This window comes from Halictus rubicundus, chromosome 13 (genome assembly GCF_050948215.1).
Source record: "Halictus rubicundus isolate RS-2024b chromosome 13, iyHalRubi1_principal, whole genome shotgun sequence".
NCBI classification, from domain to species: domain Eukaryota; kingdom Metazoa; phylum Arthropoda; class Insecta; order Hymenoptera; family Halictidae; genus Halictus; species Halictus rubicundus.
The window spans coordinates 8,914,716-8,929,093 of NC_135161.1; the positions used below are offsets into that span (position 1 = coordinate 8,914,716).

Consider the following 14,378-nt stretch of genomic DNA (forward strand, 5'->3'; position numbering starts at 1 on the left):
GCCTGTTTTTCGCACCAAGGTCTCTAATTACCTCTCCTCCCGCGTCAAAACAGATTATCGCGCTCTCAGCAATTCCACAATCTCTAATTTAACAAGGCCGTCGATTCGCCGTCGGATAAGCCTAACAGCCTCGAGTAAATTGCAGCAGAATTCTGCTTCAGAATTAAGAAAAATCCGCGAAGTCGGTGACCCCGGGGAACAGAATGGGCCTCGAGCAGATCTTGGGAAGATGATCCCGCGATTTCCCGCGATCGATCCATCCGCGAAAGAGCGCGCAGAAAAGAAACGGGGATCGGACGAAAATGATCCGTGAGCCCAGGTGTGCGACGGAATTTCAGACACCTCTCTGCCTCGGGAGGCAGAAAATTGTTGACGGACAGGTGTTTTGACAACCGCTGCGGCTTCTCGGGGGCCCCGATAGGGAAAGACGAAATCCCAGAACGGTCGGGGCCCCCGAGAATGATCGATGAGAGGGTCTGACCCGTCAGCGGGCCCCGGGAACTCATCTTTAAACGCGGTGCCCGACCAGTCGATTCGATATAATTATTTCACGTGATGCGAGCGCCGCGGAACCAGCAACATCGTTTCGACTTTCGGCACACGTCAAATCCGCCGTCACGGTCCGGCTGGCCCCTAATTGATCGAGCGATCTTCCATCGCGAACGTCCACGCCTAGATCACCGCCGGTGGACTCTCAATGATCCATCCGGTTCATCTTTCTTCGAATTCGTGGGTTCGCACAATCGTTTCTCGTATACTACTTCGTCCAACTTCATTGATGGTCATTAAGATTTGGTTCGGGTATGAAAAAATATATAACTCGACCAAGTGTCGTTATTTTTACTTGAAAAAAATCACGGATGTACTTCAAATACCAGTAAACATGTGTGCAAAATCTCAATGCAAAAGGTCCAATAGTTTTTCTGAAAAAATTCCTAAACTATCGCGCAAAAGGGGCCTCGAAAATCGGACTACACCTTTAAGGTACACTTTAGGCAAATGGTAACAGTAAGTTGATCAGTATACTGTGGATCTTTATGCAAAATTAAAATTTTTAGCATCAATTGCAAGAAAAAGTCAGCATATAAAACATTCTTTTTTTGTTTAACAATTTTAGTAAGTCATCGGTATCCCTAAATCCATCGATCTTAAATCGAATTTTGAATCCATCAAACTTGATTTCTTCTTTAATATATTTAACAGGTTAAAGATATTAAAACAGCGTCTTTAAATTCCTCTAATGCTTCTACTGTTTCAAATTACGCCAACTCGTTTTTTAAATAAATGCATAAAATCTCTATAATTGAATAAAATTCACAGTCTCTTCAGCAACTTGGTGCGACCTCTGCCTGTAGACACACGCAAGTACGCGATCGTCAGTATAGTTTTCGAACAGTGTCTCACCTTCGTCCTTCTCGTTGTCGTCGTCCAGGTCCTCGGACAGATTATCGTCCTCTTCCTCGTCATCCTGCGATCGGTGCGACGCCTCCGCTTCGCTTCCGGAGTGCTCGCCCACGCTTCCGCTTCCCGCTGTCTTCGACAGGTTCAGCACGGGACTGTGACCGGTCGAGGAACCTACGAGACACAGAAAAGGCAATGATGAATCGATCGAACTCGTCGAAACCGGAGAACAACCGAGGAGACAAAAGAGAAGCTTGATGGATTTTATTTGCTGCCCTGTACTGGGGACTGTTTGCTCGCAACCAGGACACCTACCCCCCTCCCCATATATGGACCTTCATATATATATATGGAAGTCCATCCACTTTCCGACGGCGGTGTACCCCACCCTCAGTATTTGATTTCCTAGCATTTTAATCCTGACGTGGATAGATACTGTTTGGACGACTATGTTGGCGCGTGGTGACGCATGCGAGTTCTGGATGGGGTTCTGCAAGACATAGCGATTCTCTGGACTTCGTGGTCCATCGAAATCCATCGTAACACAGGACTTCATGGTGTTCTTGGGGCATAGATACTTTGAGTAACTGGTCCAGTTTGTTTTCAAACCTTGAGGCTGGTTTTTTGGTGAATTTTAGCATTTTTAGTGGGTACTATAATTTTTTGATAGGCAATAGGACACTTTTGTGAGGTGTACAATTTTCTTTTGAGTCTTACAGGCTTCTTGTTGGACCATGGAAATGTTTTGTAAATTTTGGTATTTTTTTGGTCAGCTGTAGAATTTTTTGGCGAGCCTCATCCTTTTTTGGTAGGTAATAGAACATTTTTGTGAAGTATACAATTCTTTTCTTGAGACATACAATCGTTTTTTTGGCCACACAATTTTCTCTTGGGCCTTGCAACTTCATGTTGGACGATAGGAATGTTTTGTAAAGCTTGAAATTTTTTTTTTTGGGTGAGCTGTAGAATTTTTTGACGAGCCTCATAACTATTTCATAGGCGATAGAACATTTTTGTGAGGTATACAATTTTTTTTTAGCCATACTATTTTGTCTTTAGCCTTGCAACTTCATGTTGGACGATAGGAATGTTTTGTAAAGCTTGTAATTTTTTTTTTTTTGGTGAGATGTAGGATTTTTTTGGCGAGCCTTATAATTTTTTGGTAGGCAATAGAACATTTTTGTGAAGTATACAATTCATTTGTTGAGACATACAATCGTTTTTTTAGCCATAAAATTTTCTCTTGAGCCTTGCAACTTCATGTTGGACGATAGGAATGTTTTGTAAAGCTTGAAATTTTTTTTTTTTGGGTGAGCTGTAGAATTTTTTGACGAGCCTCATAACTATTCGATAGGCGATAGAACATTTTTGTGAGGTATACAATTTTTTTTCAGCCATACTATTTTGTCTTTAGCCTTGCAACTTCATGTTGGGCCATAGGAATGTTTTGTTAAGATTGAATTTTTTTTTGGGTGAGCTGTAGAATTTTTTGGCGAGCCTCATAATTTTGTTGAGTCATACAATTTTTTCCTGAGCCTCACAGCCTTCTTCCTGGACCATAAAAATGTTTCGTAAGCCTCGTTATACTTTGGTGAGTTGTAGAATAATTTTCCGAAGCTGTGAATTTTTTGTATACTTCACAAATAGCTCTAAAACATCCCGATTCTCTTGTTAAACAGTTTTGAACCTCCTTCAGAGCACTGCAATTTATACTCACTTTCTGTAAGCTTTCTCTAGAGCCTCGCAACATTTCCAAGGCTTCCAAAATTTTTCTATAGTCCCCACAATTGTTTAAATTTCTCCAGACACCTCTTCCCAATCATCTCCAACCAGCATTTGTCTTTTTCTCTGTTTCGTGTTCAAACAATAAACGTGCCAATTCGTTTCAATCATCAGGAACATTACAAATAAATGGCAGAGGGTTCGTAAAATAGGAAGGAGTGATGGAAAAACAATAATAGTGGCTCGATGGATGTTAGCCGAGTGTCAGAACGTTTCAGGCGATCGAGTACGATTGATTTCGTGTGGATCAGGTCGGACCAGGTACGGATTCGGACCGGTGACGTCGGAGATTCGTCCGCGAACGGATCCCCGCCACCAGCGGGATAAAAGGTTCGATCGGACGGATTAAAATATTACGGGGAATCAGAAGAAAGGCGGTGCCGCGTAACCCGATATCGGACTTAATCTCTCCGGAGCCTCCTAAACGCTCGGCCGGGCCAGCTACGAGAAATAAAGAAACAGAGAAAAAGACTGGTCCCCGAGAGAGCGGGACACGCTCGGTTAGCTCGTCGCCGACGCGCTACAGAATCCTTCTGCGTGGCTTGGCTTCGACTCTAATGCGATCTGGATCGAACCCCTGCGGCCCGAAGGATCTACAGAACAGGAATTTACAACGTCGTCCAGTCGGACTTTTTCTGAATCCTGTGCTACATCGACGCCACCAATAGAAATTGCTCTAATCGCTATCCTGCGATCCCTTCGTTTAACCAACTCCACCCTTAACCGGTTAGCTGTGTCTGTGTGACAACTATACTTGTCATGGAATAAAATCGAAGCTACTCGTTCCGGAATTGTGGGAATTAGAACGCGTTTGCAAATTTTTTGTCACTCTATTTTGAGACGAAGTGACGAAAGCAAACATGGAAATTTCATTTCAAATATTTAAAAATTAATTAGGAATCAAATCGAGCTGCACAGCTGACTGGAAAACCCTCTGCACTCGATTGTCCCTTTTAGACACTCTGGAAATTACTGTACCACAATTCAGAGCAATTTCTACGTTACATTTTGCGTTCGCTGATTTTCCAAATTTTTCAATGCAGTACGAGTGGATATATTTTACTTGGACAAAATGAAAGACGCTGTACAGCTTCGAGTGCAAAGGGTTAATTCTATCGTCGAAACAATTTTCTCCCTTCGACCCGTAAGCACCACGACGTTCTCTCGGCGAGTAGATCTCGGCTCTCGATCGGTTAAAGATCACCGTCTCGGAGGGATCATGGTGGCGTCGAGTCACGAGAAAGAGAGAAACCGCGCGTCGCGTCGCGTCGCGTCGCGTCGCGTCGGGTCCGACGCAGCATCCTCGCGCGTAATAGTCCTCGGTTTCCCCATAAATGCGGCACGGCGGCGTTATTCGCGGTATTATCGCAGCCCGATTACTGTAATTACGGTAAACGAGCGTACGCGTATTTATCTTACCATTGTGCGAGCTCAGATCCCTGGGTTTCTGGTCCAACGCGAGGGCCCTCTCGGCGTCTCCTCTCTCCTCGCGGAGCCTGCAACCAGAAAAACCAGACACAAGGCACACCGTTAGTATACGATATTAATTCCGGCGGATTGAAATCGGCCGAGTGCGTCCACCTCCGCCTCGGCGGACGCAAAGGGCATTAATTAAATAATTATTCTAGCCGTCGTCGGACGCGTAGGCAGATAAGTGCCGGTTTCTCGCGCGGGACCGTCCCGATCGATTCCCGCGACTATTTTTTTGCTTTCCACCGAACATGACCGATCATCGCTATTACCCTTCGGCTTTCTCCTTTATATATTTCTCGGTTGTTCCGCGGACCGAGAGACGGAGAAATAAATCGAAAGGGCAGAGGTCGAGAGACGGTTCTCGTTAGGACACAAAGTCCGATCCTAACGACGCTCGAGCCGCGATTTCAATGTTCCCTTTAAATGGCGAGAAGGCGACGAGAGTCCTCTCCGCTACCGGTCCCTCTTATTTCTTCTCTCCTCTCTCTCTCTCTCTCTCTCTCTCTCTCTCTCTCTCCTCCTACGCCTCTTTTATTTTCTTTCGGTTTCCTCGAATGTTCGGCTTTACGAGGGCCGGGCTCGTTAAGGTACACCAGCGAGGCTTTATGCTCCTGCACCGCGAAACTTTTAATCTCGCCCCTATATTGTTCGGCCCCGAGGGCCGCTCGGTAGCCGGGGTCGTTAAGACCCGAAGACTGGCCAGATGGCTCGGAATGACCCATTTTACAGTCCCCGGTTTACAATCGGCGAAAACGCCGCGGCGATCTTCCCGCGAATTATGGAATTAATTAATCCCACCCTCGCAATCAGAGAAAATCGAGCCAACTAGCACCAGGAAACACCCCTTTGACGTCTGTAGGACAGTTTGTGCACCGGTATGTTACTTCTGCCGATCTTTGTGCGAGATGAAAATTTTATGCCCCCGATTGCAACAGATAGAAATTATTCTTTTACACGTTCACTGCCGCGTCAGTCATGTATGAATGACAGTGGCTTTGACTAGGTTTAGAAATTCATTTTTATCGTGGCATATCCAGACAAACCGAATTTTATTAGGATCTTTAGAATTCAGGAGGGTTGAGACAGCATCCCCTATACTACATTTTAAATTTCTAGTTTCGGTTTCGTTAATTACACTGATTTTGTGAGAATCTCTGAGATTGATTTTTGGCACTTAACGTGTTAATAATTTTAGTAAATTGAGAGTATCATACTGATATTCAGAAAGGCTAAGAATTCAGGAGGGTTGAGACAGCATCCCCTATAATACATTTTAAATTTCTAATCTCGGTTTCGTTAATTACATTACACTGATTTTGTGAGAACCTCTGAGATTGATTTTTGGCACTTAACGTGTTAATAATTTTAGTACATTAAGAGTATCATACTGATATTCGGAAGGGTTAAGACAACATCCCCTATAATACATTTTAAATTTCTAGTTTCGGTTTCAGTAACGTGTCAACTGCCTCGTCAGTCACGTGTGACTGACAGTGATTTTTGACTAGGTTTAGAAATTCATTTCATCGTGGCATATCCAGCCAAACCGAATTTTATTAGGATCTTTAGAATTCAGAAGGGTTGAGACAGCATCCCCTATAATACATTTCAAATTTCCAGTTTCGGTTTCATTAATTACACCGATTTTGTGAGAATCTCTGAGATTGATTTCTGGCACGTGTTAATAATTTTAGTAAATTGAGAATATCATACCGATATCCTTGAATTCTTTCAGCCTACATAAATAGAATGCAAATAGCTATAAAATCCGCGATTCGTAGATAATACAAAAATGATTTACTCGCCCCTCGGCCAAGAGAAGGAGAATCATAATTCACATTAGAGAGAGCAATATCAGGAAGAACATCCCCCGCTAACGACAGTGTTCCTCGCGAAAAGAAAAGAACTGCCGGGGAATCGAACTAAAAAAGATTTATTATTCGGCGAGCGAAACATTAAGAATACCTTTCATTAGACAGCGACACCGGCGGAGAAAGTTCGCGGGGAACAAAAGACACCGAGGGGAGGAGGGTTGATTCGAAAGAATCCGAGGAGCCATTAAGCTTGCCTTACGAATTTATTCAGCGAGAGACACCGCGCCACTGGAAGAGGAGACAAGGAAACGAGTGTTTCGCGGCCGATTAGGCTCCCCGTGTTCCTTTCCTCGTCCCGCAAATTATTCTCCCGAGTATACTTTTTCCGTGAGACGGAGGGGCGAGGAGAGGGAGAGGGAGAGGGAGGCCTCTCTTCGCGCCTCGAATCGAACCGCGGACCATTAAGTAAGAAGTTAATATCATTAAACATAATATTGGGCGCATCTGGGTGCCGCAGAGCACTTACCGAGCCCGACCCGACCCGAGGCCGTCTCCGCAAACCACCCTCTATCGTTCGAACTCGCCACCCCCGCGCGAACAACCCGCGAACCTCGTCGAGAACCACCCCCGTTTCACCGCCCCCTCGAGCCTTAATTTTTTAATGAGAAAATGCTTTCAAAGAGCCGGAGAGAAATACCGTGGCCCGTCCGCCGACGAGTTACGGAGACTCTGTGCTCCTTTTCCCTCCGTCCCCCTCTTGTGTTTCGCTTCTCCGCTTTCTTCGCCGTGTTTCTCGATGCATTAGGAATTTTCCTTGTGCCACGCGAGGCGTCGGGATTTTTCTTTCGCGTCTCCGGAGTGTCTGTTAATTTTTAAATGCTCGATTTCCATCCCCTGACTTATACAGTGACTCATAGCTATACTGTAGTTTCTTTTACTTGCAAATATCAGTGAAAAAGGAAGAATAACATTTTTTTGTTCGAGGCATCGTTTCCGAGAGAAATGAGTTTGAAAATCCACCTGACTCGCGCTGCTACTTGTAAGTAGAAACGGACAGCCGTGGACAGACACGCCAGTCGATTTTTATTTAATGCGAGGCGTTGAAGAAGAGGATATTGTTACTTACGTTCGAGCAATGTTTGCAAGTAGAATCACCAACTATTTGACTACCTGTAGCACGATTTCGGAGAACAGAATATCAAATGTTTTGTTGGAATTAATGACAGATGAATGAAGTATCGGGAGAATGTTATATTGATAAAAAGCGATAGAAATGAATGTATAAATGAGATACTCAATTTTTTACCTTCAATTTTCATTTGAGAGATATGTGAACGAGTTATATTGTTATATCTGAGTGTCAATTTAGCGCTGCTCATTACAGGATAGAGGATCGTCTCTCCAAGTTGTAGGGACAATCATGTTTCTATTTTCACGAAAAATAATTGTCCTCTTCCTCATATAAATTCCTGAGTGTCAATTGTTAGCTAACCGTCGAGATTAACAAATTTGAGACAAAACTGAAAGAACCTGTCATTGGAAACAAACGAGGATTGAGAAGGAGTCTGACAAATGCGCGTGACAATTGTAACGAAACCAAGAAAGAAAATAAAAATGAAAGGACGCGTTCACAAGTGACTAGTCCTGTGGAGAGGTCCTGCGAGAAGAGTCCCGGAGCAGATCGTGACGTCGGATGGGCGTTTAATGACAGTGAGCGACGGGGACAAGTCCGTCTCGGCGGCTCGCCCGGGAACGAATAAACCGAGCGAGCGAGCGAGCGGAGCCTTCGATATCGTAACGACTTAATTTTCGGGGATAATTAAATTTTAATTGGTAATACGAGTCGATTAAGAAGGCCGATGGGTATCTCGGACCGCCTCCGTGCCGGGCCTCGCCCTCGAAGCTTTCTCGCTGGACCGACGAATTCGGGAACAAGGATACAAGGCGATTCCTGCAAGACCGTCCCTAACAAAAGCAAGAGAGAATAAGAGAGACAGTGGGAGAGCAACGGAGTAAGAGTGGAAGGAAGAGAGGAGAGAGAGAGAGAGCCAGAGAAAATGGTTGAAAGGAGCCAAGGGTGGGAGAAGGCGAGGGATGGTCGATTCGCTTAGACGTCGCCGTAGCCGGCAAACCAGGCGGGGTTATTAAATTTGTAATTAGTCGAATATTACGGCGAGCGTCGCTGCGCGTTCGCGTCTACGTCTTCACGGTTCCGGGCGGAACAGTTTGCGTGCCGCGTTTACGCGCGCCCCCGTGCGTTTACCGGCGCGTTTACCTGGCCTCCTCGCGTGAGTAGACACCTAGACGCGCGTTGCACACCCTTTGCGGCCCGTTAATACATCATGGGATTTCATTACGCGTGCCTACGGGTTTCCAGAGCGCGGAAACGCTCGCCGCTAGTCGCGAATAATTAGCGTGCCAGCCGAACGGCGGTGCCCGGGCCGCAGATTCGCGAGGAACGCGCCATTTATGCGCGACGTACTCGTTCGTGCTGATAATGCAACCGCGCAAAATCATGGGAGACTGGACAAAGGTCTGAGGATGACAACTATACCGTAGAAATTATGTCTTTGGTTGCAGCTAACGAATTTTCGGCTGTTTCTTCGGAGGAAGCGAAGACGGTCGACTTTTAAAGTTTTGAAGGCTTGCAGCTTCTAAACTAATTGGAATTGAGCGAATCGATGACTTAAACCCCCCCCCCCTAATTATGCGTGATTTATGTCCTAGTTCAGTTTCAGTGTGATCCTAGATGTTCTAGATCGTCCACACACTTTTTCTTCTGAATTACACCACCCCCTTGTTCGGTTGAAGAAGTTTGAACGGATCTTGCTTGCTTCGAGGATTTTTATTTTATGAACAAATTGGAATCTAGCGAATCGATGACTTAAACCCCCTCTAATTATGCGTAATTTATATTATAGTTAAGTTTCAGTGTGACCCTCGATGTTCTAGATCGTCCACACACTTTTTCTTCTGAATTACACCACCCCCTTGTTCGGTTGAAGAAGTTTGAACGGATCTTGCTTGCTTCGAGGATTTTTATTTTATGAACAAATTTGAATCCAGCGATTCGATGACTTAAACCCCCCCTAATTATGCGAGTACTACATCATACTTCAGTTTCATCGTGGTCCTTAACTCCAGAGATCGAGAAATCAAACGAAAAGGTGCCTATTGCAAATCAAGGGATGATTATTGGACTCCTACGTCATACAATTCCATTTCGCGCGACTTTAAACAATTGAACACACTTGTTTACATTAGATACAATTTTCTATGACACCTACAGACTAGAACTCGCAGTTACCAGCCCCAGCTGCTTCCGCGCTGGTCTCAGAACGCAAAGTGATTATCCCCGGACTATTGACCCTAACGAGCAACCGGCAACGCGATAATTCGCGCCGAACGTGCCAAGGCGATCGTCTGGCGTCGAATGGACTCGGCTTTACGATCGTAGAAACAGCGAATCTCAATCTCCCGTCATGAAGGGAGTCATTAAACGCGCGTTGCTCTCCGCGTCAGGGATCGAACGGTATCAATCCCGGGTCCCGTCCGTTCCGTACAGGAACTAATAAGCCAAAGGGCAGGGCGCCCTTCTTCCCCCCAGATCTTTGCCTTTAATTTTGATTCGGTAATGACGAACTCTCCGCGGGGATCCCGAGCGGAAAGCGTCCGGGAACGACCTAGCCTCGCAGCGGGAGTTCATTAACGGAGAGGCGTATTCGCGAAGAAACGCGATTTCGGGCTTGGCGCGTAACGCGAGCATCGACTCGTCCCGCGATCATCGTCGACAACGTTCCACCACCGTGCAACGTATTGTTTTTCACCATACATCCCACCCCCCCCCTCTCTCTCTTTCTCTCTCTCTCTCCCTCTCCCTTTCCACGTTGGTTTCTCGCGAAATCGTATTTTTCATTAACGCGCCGGGTCGGGCTTTTTCTTTTGTGCGGTGGAAAACACGGGGGTGGGGGGAGGAGGAGGGGACATACACACGCGAGGGTGCGCCGTTGTCGTTTTGTTTGTAAAAAAAATGAAAAAACGAGTCAAAAGGATCGCGGGACGCGTGACTCGCGTTCCGATAATGACGGGAACAGTTGTAATTTCCAGGCGGACAAAGAGCCGGCCAAATTGGCGAAAGTATGCCGCCACCGCCGCCCGGTTTTTCGATAAACGAGCCCGGAGACCGACCTCGAATATTTCCCCCCTGCCACGATAAGAGAGAGAGAGAGAGAAGAGAGAGAGAGAGAGAGGTTGGCAAACTTTTTGCACGCTCTCCGCGACCCGACACGTTTACGAATCGCGAACGCGACGATTGACCGAACTCCCCCCACCCCTCTCTCTCTCTCTCTCTCTCTCTGCATACTACACTCTTGTAATTTTAATTACGCGAGCTGGAATCCGAGGCGCGATTGCGTTACACTTCTGCCCGGAGAGAAGAGGATAGGGGTCGGCTGTCGCGAAAACGAGCCTACTCCCTTCTGGAATAGTCGAAATAATAAACGTTTCGCCCGGAGGAGGTTAGGGTAACGGGATCCGAAGTGCGCGATACGGAAAACAAGACCCCTCCACTGTGACATCCGAGGCGAAAGGGGTTGTTCCTCGGGACTCATGCTCCTTTAGATATTCCTTATTTCCAACGACTCTCTGATAATTATGAGACGGTTTCGCAGGGATCCGGTTACTCGCAGAAAAGCTGCGCGAGCCTGCGAGATCCTTTTCTCTGATCCTTTTACGGTGGGCTTTTACGTAGATCCGAAATTAACGCACGTCTGACTTGAAATGGTTGAATATTTTGATGAAACACGAAGAGGATGTAATTAATTTCTTGATAAATTGTACGACCTTTACTGCCGGTTACACTCTTTATTTTGTCATGATTATTGAGGGCCTAGTACGTCATGCTTTACTTCGCACTATATGGCTTTACTATATTTTGCAGGTAGCACTGTTTCCAGGTACAAAATTATTATAAAATGTTCCATGTAAAGTCATTGACTAATGTTCCATGTTTAAAATTTTAGTAACAGTGAACGTATGTATGTATGAATGTGCGAATGCACGAGTGTAAAAATGCACGTGTGCATGAATGTATGAATATACGAATGCACGAATATACGTATGTATGAACATACCTATGTATGAATATACATGTGTACGTATGAATGTATGAACGCGTCAATGTATGAATGCATCAATGCATGACTATACGAATGTTTGAATATACGTATGTATAAATATACGAATGTAAGAATGAATGAATGCATGAATGTAGGAATGTTTGATTGTACGTATGTACGAATATACGAATGTATGAATGTATGAATGCATGAATATAGGAGTGTTCGAACGCATGAATATAGGAATGTTTGAATGCATGAATGTATGTATGAACGTTCCCGTGCGTATGTGTGTCAGAGCGCGCAGGCATCCATGACAGTTTTTGCGAGTGGCCAGGTGAATGCCGATTGCGAATTGTAAGAGTTGAACGAAAGGCTGAATAGAGGCCCGCCGCAGTAACAGTCTAGACTCGTTAGCCAGTTCTATTGTCCAGTTTAGGCGAGTTTCTTGCGGAACCGGACTCGACGCAAGAAAGAGAAGAGGAAACAAGCCTAAACGGGTGCGTCACCGGCCGGTTGATCGTGCCTTTGTTTTTCGTAGGGGGTTAATTCGAACAAACGAGAGTCGAGGAGAAGAAAATATGAGTAACATCGTTCAAGATGGAGACGCTGACGGGGTGGAGAAATTGGTTTCGGGATCGAGAAGGTGGTCGAGGCCTGGGACGAGTGTCAGGACCGCTGTTCGGGACGAAGGGGCCGACCAGGGAATCGAATTACACGACGGATCCCGTCACGCGGCCCTGCTTTTCGATTTCTGCCGGATACTCGCGAATATTATCCGACGTATCGGCAGACGGACAGCATTTATCAAGCGAGCGCGACTACTCGAGGGTGATTTCTCTCTCTCTCTCTCTCTCTCTCTCTCTCTCTTTAGATTCAATCAGCGGATGCCTGGGATTCCTGGTCGGCCGGTCGTCGATCAAATCGATCCCGACGAATAAGATGTCCGGAGCATTAATTCGCCTCCCCTCGCTCGAGAGATATCGCTGAAAACTCGATTCCATTTCCTCCACCATTCCCCGAAAAGAAAGCTGCCCGAAAACCTCCCTCAAAAATATTTCACTTGCATCTACTCTACCCCTCTGACCGATTAGTGTATCCACAATAATTATTACACAGTAGATTTTCTGACAAAAATGAGTACCCGAAATCTGAATTGTCCATTCGAAACATAGGATCCCAAGAAATTTATATAGCGACGTAAATGTACGTCAACGGCAGATTCGACCGCTGAATTCACCGAGCATTAAAAGCGCCACCTTGCACGCGTTGATTTGCGAAAATGAAAAGGTCGAATTTTTCCCGCGGAAGGGGGTTTACACGTTGAATAATTACGAAATGAAAAAATTGACAACTTGAAAGGTGTCCATGGTCCACTGTTAAATAATTGTAAATTCTCTGGACAATTTGGTGGAGCACGGGGCCTCCCTCTCTCGCCGGAAATTGCGCCGCGGCTATCAACAGGTTATACGGCCGGCGGTCGAAAAATTTTCGGGAGCACCTTTCCGCCATTCAGATTTTTATTATCACACTTTTGAATCGCAATTAAAGCGCTGTTGTATCGATGCAACGGAATAATATTTTCCAGCGAGACACGTTTATTTATCGACGGCGGAACACTTCACTTCTTTTGCAAGCCGCCGCGTGCACGCGCTTTCCAAATTTTCGAACGTCCCGTGTACATCCCGTGTAACAAAAGCGACTTTTCCGGGGGAATAATTTTATCTCGCTTTTTCCGTGGTTAAAATAAATGCGCCTCTGGCTCGCGGCGATCCTCAAACATAGTTGTACAACGTTTTAACGAAATAAAATTTCGGCGGAGAGAGACTCAATATTTGGTCGGATAAAAGTTTCACTGTCGCACTTTTTTTCAAAGAATGGGCAAAGAGAGATTTTGGGGGACAGTATTTTATTAACAAATTGGAACTTGGGGATTTGATGACTTAAAGTAACCCTAATTTCGTGCGAACTATAATCCGGTTTATTTTCAATATTATTCCCAGCCTGCTAGGTGTTTTTCTTTGGGAATTTCTCTTGCAGTTTAAAAAAGACAACAGATACGAAAATCCCTATTTTATAAACAAATTGGAACTTGGGGAATCGATGACTTAAACTAACCCTAATTTCCTGCGAACTATAATCCGGTTTATTTTCAATATTATTCCCAGCCTCCTAGGTGTTTTTCTTTGAAAATTTCTCTTGCAGTTTTAAAAAGGACTACGCAACTGATACGAAAATCCGTATTTTATAAACAAATTGGAACTGAGCCAAACGATGACTTAAACTACCCCTAATTATGCATGATGTATACTACATTTCACTTTCAACTCGTTCCCACGTTCCAAACGCCAGGAACCTAATCGATTTTGCTAAGAATGTTCCCAGTAAAATTTCCTTTTTAAAAATCCCATGACCAAGTACAGTTGTCAAGAATAGAGGTCCCAACTCGCAGAAAAATATTCACGAAATCCCTGGACCACGATAATAATTATAAAACAAGGTAGAGCACGGCGTTTTGCGTGAACGATCCCCATAAAAAGGCGAATGCGACGTCTTTTTTCCGGGAGGGGCGGAAAAGATTACCGTCGAATAACACGGCTGAAAATTCCGGGTCAGGATTCTCCTCTGTTCCCCGGAACTCGTTAAAGACCGTCTCCCATACTTATGCAGATTTGATACGGCGCTTAAAGAGCGGACGGGTCGCGGGAGTTGTCGCCGCGCGACAAGGGAGCTCGCCCAGCGGCGTTAATTGCGACGTTTACGCGGGGGTTGATTGTCGCCGGGGGTAAGA

At 45.3% G+C, this 14,378-nt stretch overlaps 1 protein-coding gene across 3 annotated transcripts in view; it reads right to left on the reverse strand.

The window, feature by feature from the left end:
* The window catches only part of Dac (dachshund family transcription factor), a 299,290-nt gene that overhangs the window by 92,823 nt on the left and 192,089 nt on the right, over positions 1-14,378 (reverse strand). For all 3 annotated transcript variants that reach the window (XM_076799306.1, XM_076799304.1, XM_076799305.1), the window contains 2 exons: positions 4,603-4,679; positions 1,405-1,575 (listed from right to left, as the gene is read on the reverse strand). In XM_076799306.1, the coding sequence (XP_076655421.1) occupies positions 1,405-1,575; positions 4,603-4,679 (248 nt within the window). The remainder of the gene's footprint in view (positions 1-1,404; positions 1,576-4,602; positions 4,680-14,378) is intronic.